Source organism: Suncus etruscus, chromosome 5 (assembly GCF_024139225.1).
Source record: "Suncus etruscus isolate mSunEtr1 chromosome 5, mSunEtr1.pri.cur, whole genome shotgun sequence".
Lineage (NCBI taxonomy): Eukaryota > Metazoa > Chordata > Mammalia > Eulipotyphla > Soricidae > Suncus > Suncus etruscus.
Window position 1 is genome coordinate 6,817,080 of NC_064852.1, and position 15,960 is coordinate 6,833,039.

At 38.9% G+C, this 15,960-nt stretch overlaps 1 protein-coding gene across 3 annotated transcripts in view; it reads left to right on the forward strand.

The window, feature by feature from the left end:
* Window positions 1-15,960, forward strand: part of ASTN2 (astrotactin 2) — a 1,116,661-nt gene that overhangs the window by 419,389 nt on the left and 681,312 nt on the right. For all 3 annotated transcript variants that reach the window (XM_049774120.1, XM_049774121.1, XM_049774122.1), the window contains one exon: window positions 8,996-9,142. In XM_049774120.1, the coding sequence (XP_049630077.1) occupies window positions 8,996-9,142 (147 nt within the window). The remainder of the gene's footprint in view (window positions 1-8,995; window positions 9,143-15,960) is intronic.

Consider the following 15,960-nt stretch of genomic DNA (forward strand, 5'->3'; position numbering starts at 1 on the left):
TCATCATTTTCCATTCGATCCACTGAAGTTTACCATTAGAGATGATAACTGTTAATTTGTGGATTAGAAGAACTAACACTCTGAGACGTAGGAAATTTACCAAAAATTAGGCAGCCATTCAATAAAGGAATCTGGGTATAAATCTCTGTGCTTAGTTCCAATCCTTTGAAGAATCCTTATATTCTAAATCACACGGCTACCTCCTGAGCTCTACCACCCTAAAAACCCTGAGTTCCTAGAATCTTTGTCCCTCCTTCTGATCCCTCATGCTATTTAAAGAACTAAATGACTTCTTGCCTGAGGACCTAGTCTCTCGTCCCCCTGAGATGTCAGCAGGAAGGAATCAATGCGGAGAGAACCGCTTTAAGTTTTCCACACACAGCAGACTGATGGGGTTAGATCTATTTTCTTTATTGTAAAGTGTGATTGATTCAATTCCAAATTTAGCTTAAATTTGATTTTCTTCTCTCAACCTGGCATTTCAAAACCTAGAATCAATCAAACCCCAAATTATAGGCAGCACGTGGATCAACAATGCCTGGTTATTTCCGGTCAGATTTCTCAAGCAATGCATCTTATGCCATTCTCAGCTGCCATGTAAGGAGTTGAGCTGTGTGTCTGTGGGAGGGAGGCTGGGGAGGGCGGCAAAAGGGAAATTAGATTATTAACTTTCTCCAGTTCCAGCAATCAATAGACCCTGGTGAAATTCTATTCTCGCAGTCTAGCTCACTTCACTTCAAATGATGGGCAGAAACTGGGATGTGAACCAAAATTAACCATGCCCTTTACCTTCTAAGAATGCTCACATTATGTCCAAGGGCTATCACTGATCATGCATACGGGTAAGGGATATGGATGCCAATCACATATGTCACCTTACTTTGTCCTTAGATCATTTCCCAAATGTTCACTTTCTGAACTTAAACATTTTTCTTATCACTGTAAGATCAATTGGCAATAATCTCATTGCTATTTTGATGGAAGTGAGGATTTGGACCTATAGATGCCTAGTTCCAATGACATGACGATATGCTACTGTCCTGGGCTCTCATTTTTATGGTAAACTAGGATGTCATTTAATACAGGGAGGAAGGTGGCAGGTGGCAGGGGTAGGTCTAATCTCTCTCTGCCATACTTGTTTGGGTGGCCTTCGACAAGCCATTTCATTGTTCTGCTCTTCTGCAGATGTATAAAATAAGATGAGTAGCATTGGGTATTGAGGTATTGAGGAAACATATTCTTCTACTATTCAGTTCACTATTTTTCCCTGGTGGTTTGCCTCAATGAGTGCAGCGAAAATAAGTGTTTGGTAAAAATTGATTAATTGGTTGAATGCATGGATGGATAGACATGTAAATATTAGACAAATGGATGGGTAGGTGAATGAATGGATGGATGGATGGATGGGTGGGTGGATGAAACAGTATATCAATGAAAGGAATGATGTGTAATCACTACAAATAACACAATCATAGTAAGTTCTCAACAGATGGAGACTTTTTTCCTTGTCTTGCTTCTTGTAAGGCCTGTCTTGCGTTACAGAGTCTGAATAAGAAGTGGGTAGGTATTGAAGTACTGATAGCTTCTTCTTGTCTGCTATCTAAAGTCTCTATCTAGAGCTAACTGAAGATGCTCAGTTCCCCGAGATGGAAACTCTTAAGAAGTCACCCCTGCTTTAGACCCACTGTGAAGTTTCAGCTAGGTCCAGTTGCCATGGAAACTTCCCAAGCTCCTATGGCTACTCCACATGCATCTGGCTTGAGTGCAGATTTTGCTGGCATGCTTTCCTGTTCCTAAACTTCAGAGGCAATGGTGATCCAAGTTCGGTTGTTGGTGGTGGGGGAGGGGGAGACTTGAGTGAATTATTTTTGTTTTTTGTGGTTTTGGGGACTTTTCATGTTGTTATTGTTTTGTAAATCATTGCCCAGGACCCTGTTCATTCGTATACTTCATTCCCTTCCCCTCCTTGCTCTCCCATTTTAGGACCTTCTTTTGACTAGCTACATTTTTGTTCTTCTGTTTCTTCCATAAATATTAAACCATTTCCTAAGATATTCTAATAATGTGTTGAATAAAGAGATAAATCATATTAGCCATCAGTTCAAATACCATCTGGTTCAAATAATTATGCTCTAAGAGCAAACCAGGGTCCAGAACCTGAGCCAGGCATTTGATGCTTGTGTCTCATTTAGTTCTTTCAACTTTCTAAAATGATTCATCCTTTTATTTTGATTTTCCATATTAATAAAATGAGGGTAACTAAACTATTGTGACACTATTCCATAACTTACAATCTTATAAAGGCTGTGGGCTACTGAGATACTTTATTTTTTTAAGCATCTCATTAGAAAAGTTGAGATTTTATTGTTGCAGAAATGGTTACAGTGATCTATAGAAAATATGACAATATACACTGATAACTGGAAGAGATATTTTCATTTTCTATTCTCAAAGCAACATACATTTATTTTTTTTAAATCTTTATTTAAGAACCGGGATAACAAACATGTTTGTAGTTGGGCCTCAGTCATAGAAAAATCACCCACTTTCACCAATGCAAATTCCCACCACCAATGCCCCTGTTCTCCCTCTTCCCCCACCCCCGCCTATATTTGAGACAGGCATTCTACTTCTCTCACTCATCAACATTGCCATGGTAGTTCTTAGTGTAGTCACTTCTCTAACTGCATTCGCCACTCTTTGTGGTGAGCTTCATTTGAATCATGAGCTGGTCCTTCTGGCTCTCATCTCTATTGTCTCTGGGCCTTACTACAATAATGTCTTTTATTCTTCTTTTCCCCTTTCCCCCATTTCTTCCAGGATCTCATGTTTCATGGCATAGAGCTTCTCAAAGAAGTCTCTGATTACCCTTTGGATTTCTATATTATCTGTAGCGATCTCCCCCTTTCATTTCTTTTTTTTTTTTAATATAAATCTTTATTTAAGCACCACAATTACAAGTATGTTTGTAGTTGGGTTTCAGTCATAAATACTTGACTAGTGCAACATTCCCATCACCAATGTCCCCCTCCTCCCCCATCCCTGCCTGTATCATGACAGGCATTCTACTTTTCTAATTCTTTAGCATTGTCACGCTAGTTGTTAGTGTAGTTATTTTCCTAACAGTGTTTACAACACTTTGTGGTGAGTTTCAAATTGTCAGCCAGTCCTTCCGGCTCTTCCAGCCCTTAACTCTATTGTCTCTGGGCCTTATTACAGTAATGTCCTTCATTTTTCTTAAAACCTATAGATGAGTGAGACTATTCTGTGTCTCTCTCCCTCTGACTTATTTCACTCAATATAATAGATTCCATGTACATCCACGTATAGAAAAATTTCATGACTTCATCTCTCCTAATGGCTGCATAATATTTCATTGTGTATATGTATCACAATTTCTTTTTCTTTTTGTTGTTGTTGTTTTTTTTGGTTTTTGGGTCACACAGTGCTCAGGGGTTACTCCTGGCTCCAGGCTCAGAAATCACTCCTGGAAGGCTCGGGGGACTATATGGGATGCCAGGAATCGAACCAATGACCTTCTGCATGAAAGGCAAATGCTTTACCTCCATGCTATGTCTCCGGCCCCATATCACAATTTCTTCAGCCATTGATCTATTGAAGTGAATCTTGGTTGTTTCCAGAGTCTGGCTATTGTAAATAGTGCTGCAATGAATATAGGTGTGAGAAGGGATTTTTGAATTATATTTTTGTGTTCCTAGGGTCTATCCCTAGGAGTGGAATAGCTGGATCGTATGGGAGTTCAAATCCCTAAGGTGTTCCTTGAAAGCAGAAATATCCTGATTTAAGCTAAAAAAAAAAAAATAAAAAAACTGTCACAAAGAGCTTTACTTGGGCAATCTGTAAATGAGGGAATGCAGACTTAAGGACATTAGCCACATATTCCTGAATAAACATCTGGTTGTTAACTGGATTCTCAGGATTTAATGGTGTATTTATTTTTCCTTCTTCAACCCAATTAAACATATATGCCAGTAATGATGCATGCATTGCTAAACCAGCAATATGTGAGGTGTCTGTCACAACAGAAAAAGATACACTGAAGAAAAATAAGTTGGATAAACACTCTGAGTTGCAGCTTCTTCATGATTAACATTTTGTAACCATGTAAAAAGTACCTGTAGGCCGGTATCTGCAACCTTCTTCATGGTATGTTTGAAAGCCCAAATAATGAAACCTTAAATAACATAATCTGAAACAATTAGCCTGAGCATGAGTTCAAGCAGGTTATATGGATATTCCCATTCTAGACTCTTAACTGACTTCCCCCCAAATGGAAGAGAGCCTTTAGGAGCCTTAATGGTATTTCTAATCATTAGCCAATGAGGAAAAGTTATATCTTGGTCCAACTCATTTCACTGTCACATGAACAGGTTTGAGATGCCTTCTTGGAAATCACAGCTGACACCATCCACCCATGCATGGTCTTCCCCTCATATCATTTTTTATAAAGTCCAGAGGAGGAAATTCAGAGCTTCTGCTGTTATGTGAGGGTTTTATTCATTATTTAGGAAAGAGCATATAGGATGATTTTAAAGAAAGACCTTTGCAACTCATCAGCCCTTAATACCTCGTCTTTCTAGTATAAAATGTTGATGCTATCTAACTTTTGTTACTTACTTTTTAAAATATTTATATTTTTAGGAATTGAAATTGCTTCTATTGGCCCTTAGACGAGAGGTAATAAGTGTTCTGTGGGGTTTGAGGAAGTGTCATTATAGATCTAAGTAGTCCTAAATCCCGACACCAGAAGCATCATTTTTTGTTTAATCTCTTCCATTGTACAAATATTTTGTGATGTAAGTACATGAAAAGTTTTCACCATTAGCCAAGCGTTGTCCTTGAACTGACAATAAAGACAAGAACCCATTTAGTTTTTCAATTACTTTTATTAACACATACAACATTAAACAGGTTTCAGGAACAGAGCATTGTAAATTAGCATCTGTATATTTTCACAAAAAGATCTAGTTTCTGTCCTTCACCAAATGATTGATCACTTTTACACAATTTACCCGTGTTTCTTGCCCCCTTTTTTGGTAACTATTGTTGTGTTCTTACTGCTTAAGAGCTTGTATATTGTTTAGTTTTGCTAGCTGATTTAAGAATCCTGTTCTTAATTATATTCTAGGTTTCAAGTCATGGAGAGACCGGAGATGTTAATGATGCAGTTCATTCGTTTAGCTCTGAGTTGTTTAATTAAGGTGGGAGATATTCAGGGATGAGAAATATTACAGACAGGGGTGAAGTACTTACCTTGTATATTAAATTCCCAGCATCAAAATGGTCCCCTAGCACTGCCTGGAGTAACCCCTGAGCAGAAACCAGAAATAGCCCCTGGACACAGCCTGGGATAGTCAAATCATCCCCCAACATATATATCCATACAAAACACACTCCAAATGGTCTTTCATAAGTTTTGTTCCACTACTTCAGTGGTTCTTCCATTTAGCATGTTTTGATTAGGTAGTATCTGTTTGCTGATATTGTTCCTGAAAGTACTGATGATGTTATCACATGCTGGACACAGTGCTTGACATTGTAATGAGGAAAATAAGACATGGTACCTACCCTCAAGGAGTTAACCAAATATTTACTACATGTAGTGTTTAAATGAGGTATTTTGAGACACACCTATTATGAGAATAAGTAGTATTTAGCATACACAAGAAAAATTTTAGATTCCTGTTTCATCTCAAAAAGTGAAAGGAAACAAGAAAGCAAGTGAATTTTTGTGCAAAAGAAATGTCATCAATAATAATGTGTTGGAAGTAGCAGGTCTGCAGTAAGGTGGCCCTGCTAGCATTGAGGCAAGGTAAAGAAAGAGCAGTAAAGTCTTAAGTATAGGCAACATGATGAAATGCCTAACCATCAGACTAATGAGCAGAGATCACATCTTCATCCAGTGGCTAGATAACTCAAAATTGGGAGTGATGCATGAATATGACATCTTTTTTACCTCTCTTATTTCACAAGCAGAATAGAATAGATAAATAGGATAAGATGAAAATGCTCAGAACATATATTACTTAGCAAAGCTGTTTAGAGGTTATTTATAAAAGGAGAGAAGACTGGAAAATATATTTATATTTCTGAATTTAGATGACGATGCTTGCAAAATAAGTTGGAGAACACAGGAGGAAGTTGGAGGGTTAAGAAGAAAATTATGTGTCCAATTTCTTTTTGTTCATTTGATTCAGGGCCACACCCAGTAGTGCTCAGACACTCTTTGCTGTGTACTCAAAGATCACTACTGCCATTTTCAGGGGACCAGATGGAATACCAAAGCTAGCACCTTACTTGCTGCACCATATCTCTCTGGCCTCACATGAGTTCAACTGCACATGTGTTGTCTTTTATCTTTGCTGAGAAACACCTACAGAGAGAAGTCAAGGGGTATTTTATTATGGAGGTTTGATTAAAATAAAAAAGCTTGCTGGGTAATAGAAATTGAGGGTCACTGTTCTAAAAATGGCAATCAAGCCCCTGGAAATAGAGGCAAATAGCAAAACCTTAATAATGAGGCACAATGGGAGTTTAGAATGTAGTCTGTAGATTTGCTCTGCCAATCCAGTGCTCCCCTTGCCAAGCAGATCCAATCAATTCATTCCATTGCACCCATGAAATGATCTTTAATTTTCCTAAGCAAAATTTCCTCCCATGCCCTATGCCCTCTCTAGTAGCTCTACAATACCTTTTGTTTTGTCTTCTAATTAACTGTGGATAAGTCTCCTCTGTCTCCAAGTCTGTTAGGTTCCTGAAGATAAATAACTCTATTCTTCCTTTGGTGGAGAGGGGCCAAGCATTTCTCATGGGTACTGAGTATGCAATGCTTTGCAGCACCTATGGTGCTGAGGACTACTAGGGATACACCCTGAAGTGTTCAGGGTTCACCAGAGCTGAACTTGTACTATTCTTGTGGGTTGGGATGTCTATGTGGTACTGGCATTTCACGCTAAATAAAGTACATGGAAAGTGTGCACCCTTGTAGAATAAAATAATAAAATAGGCCCTTAGGATGGAGCTGGATGGAGGTGGATGGTGATGGAGGCATTTCTTCTCCAGCTCAGGACCACGAGTCTTCACCTTCTTCATTAGCCAGCGGGTCTGCCAGTTCAGGTGATTGTGGGTGGAAAACTCATCCACAGACAGGCTTCAGAAAATATCAACTTTATTTGCCCTGGCCAACATGTGTGGCCTATAATCTTAAACCTATTTAAGCATGGTCTTGTTAACTTTTCCTGCCTCTAGCTTCTTTCAGCCATCTCTCCTCCTGCTACCTTCTCCATTCTCCATCCAGCCAAATCCCCTTTGCCCCTCAGGCAAAACCTTTTATAACCTTCCAAAACCCCTCCCAGAAATGGGAGTATCTATTAGCAGGTAAAGTTACACCGGAGGAAATGGGGTGTGTGGTCACACACCCTAATTTCTCTGCTATCTCACCAGACCCAGAAACTATCCCTTTTATTTCTGTCTTAGCTCCACACCTGATGATGCTTAGGGCATATTCCTGGATCTACTTAGAGATTACTCCTGGTTGGGCTCAGGGCATCACTTGTGCTACTGGACATTAAATCCTGGTTGGATACCAGCAAAGATAATGTCCTACTCACTTTGTTATCACTCTGATCCATATCTTTCTACGATGTGTCTCATATGGTGGTTATTCGGGAAACCTTTTGAAATTGACTAAAAATCATAAGCTACTCATGATGTCTTTTAGGGAACCCCTTTCAGGTGACAGACATCATACATCTAGTGAGCCTTATAATTATCACAGCAGCCCATTATCATCACGCACCTAAGGAAACAGATTCAAATGTTTGAAGCAAGTAACATAGATAAGGAAAATTAAATTCCAAATTATAAACCATAATTATCGAATTTTGTTTGTTTGGGTCTACACTCAGAAATTACTCCTGGCAGGCTCAAAGGACCATATGGGATACCGAGTTTTGAACCCATTGTCTTCTGATGCAAGGCAAATGCCCTACCTCCATGCTTTCTCTCTGGCCTCTGATTATCTAATATATTTTTTGGTTTGGGGGGCCACACCCATTTGATGCTCAGGGGTTACTCCTGGCTAAGTGCTCAGAAATCGCCCCTGGCTTGGGGGGACATATGGGATGCCGGGGGATTGAACCTTCCTTGGCTAGTGCTTGCAAGGCAGACATCTTACCTCTAGCGCCACCTCACCAGCCACTGGTTATCTAATTTTTAAGCTCATACTCATTCCTCTATACCCTCAGTGACATGCCAATCTTTCACTTGGCTTTGAGAGAGATCAGAACATTTAATCCCATTCAGTTGTTATTGATATTAACTAGCTTTGGGCCTAGAGTAATAATAGTATGGTGGGTTGGACACTTGCCTTGCATTTGGCCAAATTGGTTTTTATCTCTGACATCCCATAGGATCTCATAATACCTGCCAGGAGTGACCACTGAGTGCCAGGAATGATTCTCTTTTTAAAAAATTAAAGAGAGGGGCCCGGAGAGACAGCACAGTGGCATTTGCCTTGCAAGCAGCCAATCCAGGACCAAAGGTGGTTGGTTCGAATCCCGGGTGTCCCATATGGTCCCCCGTGCCTGCCAGGAGCTATTTCTGAGCAGACAGCTAGGAGTAACCCCTGAGCATCGCCGGGTGTGGCCCAAAAAATCAAAAAAAAAATTTAAAGAGAGGGGGAAATTAATCAGCACGATAGAAAGGGAGGGAAGGAATAAGATTTCATAATTATTTTCACAAAGCATTTTTGTCTTAAAAGAGGAGCGATCAACCCATTTTGAAGAGAATTCAACCAAACCCCAACAAAGGGGCATGGAGATATCATTGTTAAAGCTCAGAAGTTGGAAAATGCATTTTCTTTGTTCACCTTCCCCAACCCTTTTGGTATAATAATCAGATACTCAAATGCTGTGCTGTCTCTTTTCTTCACCTCTTAATAGAATGATGTCTTTGTGTGTCTCTCTGTCACCAGGTTTGTTGAAGAGCCCCGTGAACAAGACAGCTCTGACACTGATTGCTGTGAGCTCCTGCATTTTGGCCATGGTGTGTGGCAGCCAGGTATCCTGCCCACTCACTGTGAAGGTGACTCTGCATGTGCCTGAGCACTTCATCGCAGATGGTAAGAAATGATCTTGGGACATGATCCACACCCACTCTACATCCTGAACTCCTGACTTGTCAATGGACAGCAGATATGGTGCACCATAGCATAACCTGTTCTATTAGAGGGAGAATGCTGCTTCCTAAGGCCTTGAGAAGAGACCCTTATCTGTCAGAGCCCTCAATTATTTGAAATGAACTAAATATTTTTTTCTATAGGCAAAGATAGAATTTAGTGAATGAAAAGTTAATTCAAATGTGAGTGCAGGGGCCAGAGAGGCGGCACAGGCAATAAGGCAAGTGCCTTGCACGGGCTAACCTAGGACGAACCATGGTTGGATCCTCCGGCATCCCATGTGGTGCCCCAAGCCAAGAGCGATTTCTGAGCACATATGCCAAGAGTAACTCCTGAGCATCATCGGGTGTGGCTGAAAAAAACAAACAAAAACAAACAAACAAATGTGAGTGCAGAAGGCTAAGCCATTTCAGAGAAATTTATGGTTTTATTGTGCTTGTCAGTTTCATTCCAAACTAAAACTATTTCCCCACAACACACACACAATCTTATTTGCTGATGAAAAGCTGTGATAGGGGAAACTGCATGAGCTTTCTTGGAATTGCCCGAATGACCTGGAGACGACATGCCCTGTAAATGTGCTTTACAAGTGTCTTACGTCCTACCATTTACACATTGTCCAATTAATTTGAATTAATGGGAGACGATAGTCACTAACATCATTTGCAGAGCATGGTCCAAGAAACTGATTAAGGTGTTTCATATCTATTGCTAAAGTGCCCTCCAGTAAAGTTATTTTATTTTATCTACTTCAATAGAATGTGAGGGTGCCTCTTTCCACAAACACTTGTACTCTGCATTCTTATTTTTAAATGTGTTGAAAATTATTTTAAATATAACAGAGAAGATATATGTTAAATATGCTGATTACTTAATTTTAATGTAGGCTTCTACACACATCAAACCATAAAACAATTCCAGCCCCATTTTGCCCCATCCCAGTTAATGATTCCCAGAGATTCCCACACTCCTTACCTCTAATACAATATTGCTAGAAATATTATTTTTAATATGGTATTCTTAGATGTGAGCTGAATGCTTTTGAGATTGTCACCCTGTTTTTGTTAGCCTTTTCTTAATGTATCCTAGTTTTATCTCCAATTTAGGTCACAGTCATCAGTACTTAGCATCAATTCTTTCGATATGTTTGATCAAAGAAGAGTTTTCATCCTTTTTTATAGAAATACACAAAGTTCAATCATTCCATTTTATGTTGCTTTCACTTTACCAGAGTGTACATTTTCTTAGTTGGTTTACACTTGAACTAAAAATAAGGTTAGTAATTTTCATCTGAGGCACATTTAATTTATTTACTTTTATTTGGGGGGGGGGGCACTCCCAGTGATGCTCAGGAGTTACTCTTGTCCATGAGCTCAGAAATTGCTCCTGACTTGGGGGACCATATGGGACCCCGGGGAATCGAACCATGGTCCGTCCTAGGCTAGCACATGCAAGACAGATGTCCTACTGCTTGTGCCACCACTCCAGCCCCATTTAATTTATTTTAATCCTTATCAAATCTTATGTGTATCTAAGACAGGCAACCCTATGGGTAAAGTGGTGCAAATAAGGGCAGAAGGAATATGAATTACAGAAATTTTAGACAGGTAGACTAATGAAGCTTAGTATTGAAAGAAAGCTTAGAACCTAGATATGACCAAAATATGGGAATGGGTGAGTAATGATACTGGAAAATATCTGAAAATATCTGAAATATCAGAAAAGATACTAAAACGTGAGTAATGATAATGAAAAGTGATAACTGAATGATAACTGAAAAGTGAGTAATGATACTGAAAAAACCAATAGGACAATTTCAGCCAAGATCGAAGTCATATGATTTTATCTTTTAATAGTCATCAGTTCCTGCTCATTAGCATCTTAATGCCTTCAAAACATTCCAATATTGAATATTTATTTTTATGTCTGTGCAAACCAAGTTACTAAGTGGCTAATTAACAAGTCCAAGGTCATGGTGAATAGTTGAATGGCTAAAGGAAGACGCCATGGAGTAAAATAGTGTGAATTAAATACTTACTTTGCATCTTCTTCTTGTGTAGCCTAGTAAGTTAAAGGAGCAACTCAACTTGATGATCCTCAGTCTTTGCATCTGTAAAATGGAAATCATAATTCTTATCTCATTGAATTTTTCTGACATTTGTCATAAATCTGAAACTTTGTGACTTCTTGTGTTCCTGTCTGTGTCTGCACTGAGATCCCAATCTCTGTAAGGTTATGTAATATCTTTGGGTAGTTTAGGGACCAATACACTGCCTGGTCCATGGAGACTATCAAGAGTGTGTGTTGAATGAATGCATGAATGGAACTTCGTTGGAATGGTTGTGAATGGTTCAATGGGATTTTTCTCTTTTATATTGAATTGGAAAAGGGAGACCAAGTCAGGAAAAATTACATCAGAGTTCCTAGAAATAAAAGAAAGTTGAAAATAATCAGGGAGCGATAGCACAGTAGGTAGGGCATTTGCCTTGCATGCAGCCAACCCTGTTTCTATACCCCAGCATCTTAAATGGTTCCCTGAGCCTGCCAGGAGTGATTTCTGAGCCCAGAGTCTAGAGCAATCCCGGAACACTGCCAAGTGTGGCTCAAAAACAAAAACAAATAAAAATCAGGGAGCATAAATTATTTAGCAATCTGTTTGCACAAATACAGCAAGCAGTACTAGAAGTATCTAACCCTAAGTGCGTCAGTCTTGAGGCATAATGGGACCACTTCCTCAATATGGCCTGACATCTTGGTTACAAACATAACCTTTAAAATGATATATGGCTATAAATGAAGGAGAATCACTTAAAACTCCCCAAGTCTCATTTTCTCCTCATCTGTAAATGGGAATTATTTTGAAAAGATGAAATTACATGATGTGTATAAAATGGCTAGTAAGTATATAAAATATTGTGATGGCTCAGTAGTGGTTATCATTACTCTTATTCTTAAAATTGTCCATAAAGAAAGATATATCAAAAGCAGAAATACTGTAGGACTCAAGGTGTAGGAAACAAATACCCGAGAGTAGCTATTAACAGAAAAACGGAACTGAAAGTCCATTACACGTCCAAAGAAGAGACTCGCATTGCAAGACATTAACACTGCAAGGTCCTCAATCTTTGGGGAATCAGGTGGAATATCCGAGAACAGCCAGGACCTATAGTTAGGTGGATGGGTGTCTGGTTTCTATTAAAGCAGACCTTTCCCAAAATGACTCCAGTGTCTTCTATGAGAGTTTAATCTACATGTACTGTTCATTCCATCTCTTTCCAGCAGCTCTAGAAAGTGGTTTTTATTATGTCCATCTGATAGATAAGAAAACTAGTACTTGAAGAAGAATATAACTGAAAGTAAAATAGAAGAGCAGTTTTTTTTGGAGGTGGAACCAGTCTTATGTAAGGTGGCTTTCCTAGTTCTGCTTTACAGAGATAAAGAGATTTATATGGTGGGGGTGGAGGGTAAGAGGGAAGGTGGTTATTTTACCCTGAAACTTTATCTTTGTGACATTAATATTTATAATGCATTGAGATAGCATAGATACCAAATAAAGCAGTGGTCTGAGTAGACATAGTTCACTGATTTTTACCTATGGTTATACACCCACACCATAACACATCATAACGTAGTCTCTTACCTACAACCACCATACAACAGCATCATGAGGATTCTCGAGATAAGAGCAGTACCTTCAAGGGCTGGAGGGATAGCACAGTGGATAGGGCATTTGCCTTGCTCTCGACTGACCAGGATACAATCCCTGGTATCCCTGAGACTGCCAGGAGTGATTTCTGAGCACAGAGTTAGGAGAAATGCCTGAGCACCACCAGGTGTGGTCCAAAAACAACAACAACAACAACAACAACAAAAAGGGTTGTCCTTTCAAATGGGAGGAACAACATTAAGACCAGGCCATGCCCTCAAACAATGACTAAAGACCTGCCAGGAGTGATTTCTGAGCACAGAGTTACCAATGCCTGAGCACTGCCAGGTGTGATCCAAAAACAAAAACCATAACAACAACAACAACAACAAAAGAGCTGGGTTTTTTTTTTTAGATTGGGGGCCACACCCGGCGGTGCTCAGGGATTACTCCTGGCTATCTGCTCAGAAATAGCTCCTGGCACGCACGGGGGACCATATGGGACGCCGGGATTCAAACCAACCACCTTAGGTCCTGGATCGGCTGCTTGCAAGGTGAACACCACTGTGCTGATTCTCTGGCCCCACAACAAAAGAGTTGTACCATCAAATAGGAGGAACAACATTAAGACCAGGCCACGCCCTCAAACAATGACTAAAGAAATGCTCGCCTTTTTAATGGCATTCAACTTCTATGAACTTTAAGCTGCTAACTGGCCAATCTATTCTTAGTAGACAGTTCTTAAGTCAGTCCTATAGGGATACTCTGTCTATGGTGCTAAAGCATTGTAAGGGCTGAGTAATAGGTTTGGTCTTCTAGAAGAAAATGAATTCTGCCCTTGTGTAACAGCATAGTTATGCTTGATGCTTACCGACCATTATGGGTGAAAGGTCGGCACAATATAGCACTTGTTCAGAGTCCAGCTGGCAAGCGCAATAAATTCTGACATGACCCCTATCCAAACTCTTGGCAAATATCACCCCTTCTTTGGTCTGAGCCTTCTCAAGGCCACTCTGGACTTTTTGTTTGGCTAAGCACACAGTATAGAGATGGACTGAGTTTATTGTGTTCATACGTCATGAATTTAGCACCTGAATGTTCTACCTGTTGCCTTGTGAGTCATCTGCCTTTGCTGTGGTGCCCAGAATTAATAAATCATGTTCTTTGGGCATAGAGTCTAAGTATGAAGATTTTGTTACAAAAACTCTTAATGGTCCTGTAACAGAAATGTGAGAGCTAGATTGATATCTCTGTATAAAACTTTTTTCTTTCATCTAACAGATGCACTAACTCCTATAAACCCTCTGTAGCCCTCATAATAGTTTTTTATTTCTTCCATCTTTTACTTTATTATAGAATGTCATACTAATGTAACTGCTTCATGGTGCTCTTTCTTTATGGGATAGAATGTGAATGACCTACAATGAGATTTTTTGTTTTGGTTTGGTTTGGTTTGGGGAACCTTGTCTGATTGTGTCCAGGACTTAGTGCTCAGGGATCACACATGATAAGACCTGACAAGTCTCAGAGGGGTATATGATGTACCAGGGAATAAACCCAACCCAACTGAGTTTATGCTTTTTCTGCTTTTCTATGTCTCCAACCCTACTCTAAGTATTACAGTGAAGCATCATTGATTATTAGGATTTTCATTTAAATAGCTATGCAGGTAGAATTGTTGATGAGTGGTTACTGGTTAATATCAGAACATTCATTTTAGCTGAGATTTGTATTAATTTGTACTCCCAGCCACAATTAAAGCATGATATGAAAGCCAACTCTGTTGGACCCCACATTCAAAAGTCATTCTATGTCCAAGATACCACAGAAATGGCCATGGTGATTAAAAAATTAAGTAGGTTTTGAAGATTGAGAGATAGCACTGCAGATAAGGCATGTACCTGGGTTACATCTTTGGCATTTCATATGGTCCTCCGTGAAGCACCACCAGGAGTAATTTCTGTGTTAATAGCCAGGTTCGAATCTTGAGCATTGCTATGTACATAACTGAAAGCAACCCCCCTTAAAAATTTGGAACAGGCTTCTTCTTAAAGACCCTATGTAGTAATCCTGGATTTATATGGATGGTGAGGGTGGCTACAGAGGAAGAAGATAGAATAGTAGTTAGAAGGTATCTTCACATTCTCAGCTTCTGCTTCATTATCTACAAAGTGGAGATAATAGCAGTACTTATCTCCTAGAGTTATTGGGAAGAAGAAATGAAATAATGCTCATAAAGCTTTTCTCCTAGTATCTGAGACCTAGTAATGGGTCAATAAATCGTATAAATGTTAGAGTTGTGATAATATTTTGTTTAATATTGGGAGAGGGTCATTGCAAGGTAATGAGTTCCCCATCATAGGGAAGTTCCTGAGAATAAATGGTCACATTCTGGAGAAGCCATAATAAAAAATTAAGGACTATGTGGTACTAGGGTGTATGGTGTTTTGATCCGGAGCTATTTTAAAGGAATATAAAGTTTTAAAAAACAATATTTTGGGTCTTTTTAGGATATATTTGTTTACTCTTGACATCATCCTTGAATGTCAGCAATGTTTTGCCTAGGCTCAGAAGTGGAATGTAACTCAGAAAGACAAAGGCCAGGAATTTTTCTTGAATTCTTTGCTTGGCTACACACATACAAACACAGAGATTTTTTACATTGATGCATCATAATATTATTGCCATTGTAACCTGAATTTAAAGCTATACAACTGAAATTCTATATCCTATTCAGTTAATAAATTTGATGTTTTATCATAATAAAATAACCTATTACCCAAGTTTTATAATATTAATGATATTATCTTAAAATGTTCAAATGGCTTGAAAATAACTATGCCAAGATGTTTTTTTAAGATAAGTTTAGTTATTGCATCACTTTTTAGGGTTGAACTAGCGTGGTATTCAAATCCTTTGTGTTCCCAATGTGAGGGATTAGCTATCTGAAGGTTTTTAATTTACCTATGAAATCATTAAGTAGAAGTGATCATCATTAGGCTGGTCTAGTTCATTAGTGTACCACAGATGTATTTTTTTTTAATTTTTTAACACAAAACTTCAAATCTCAAAGTACATTTATTCATTTCCCTACATCTTTTCTTTCAATCAAGAA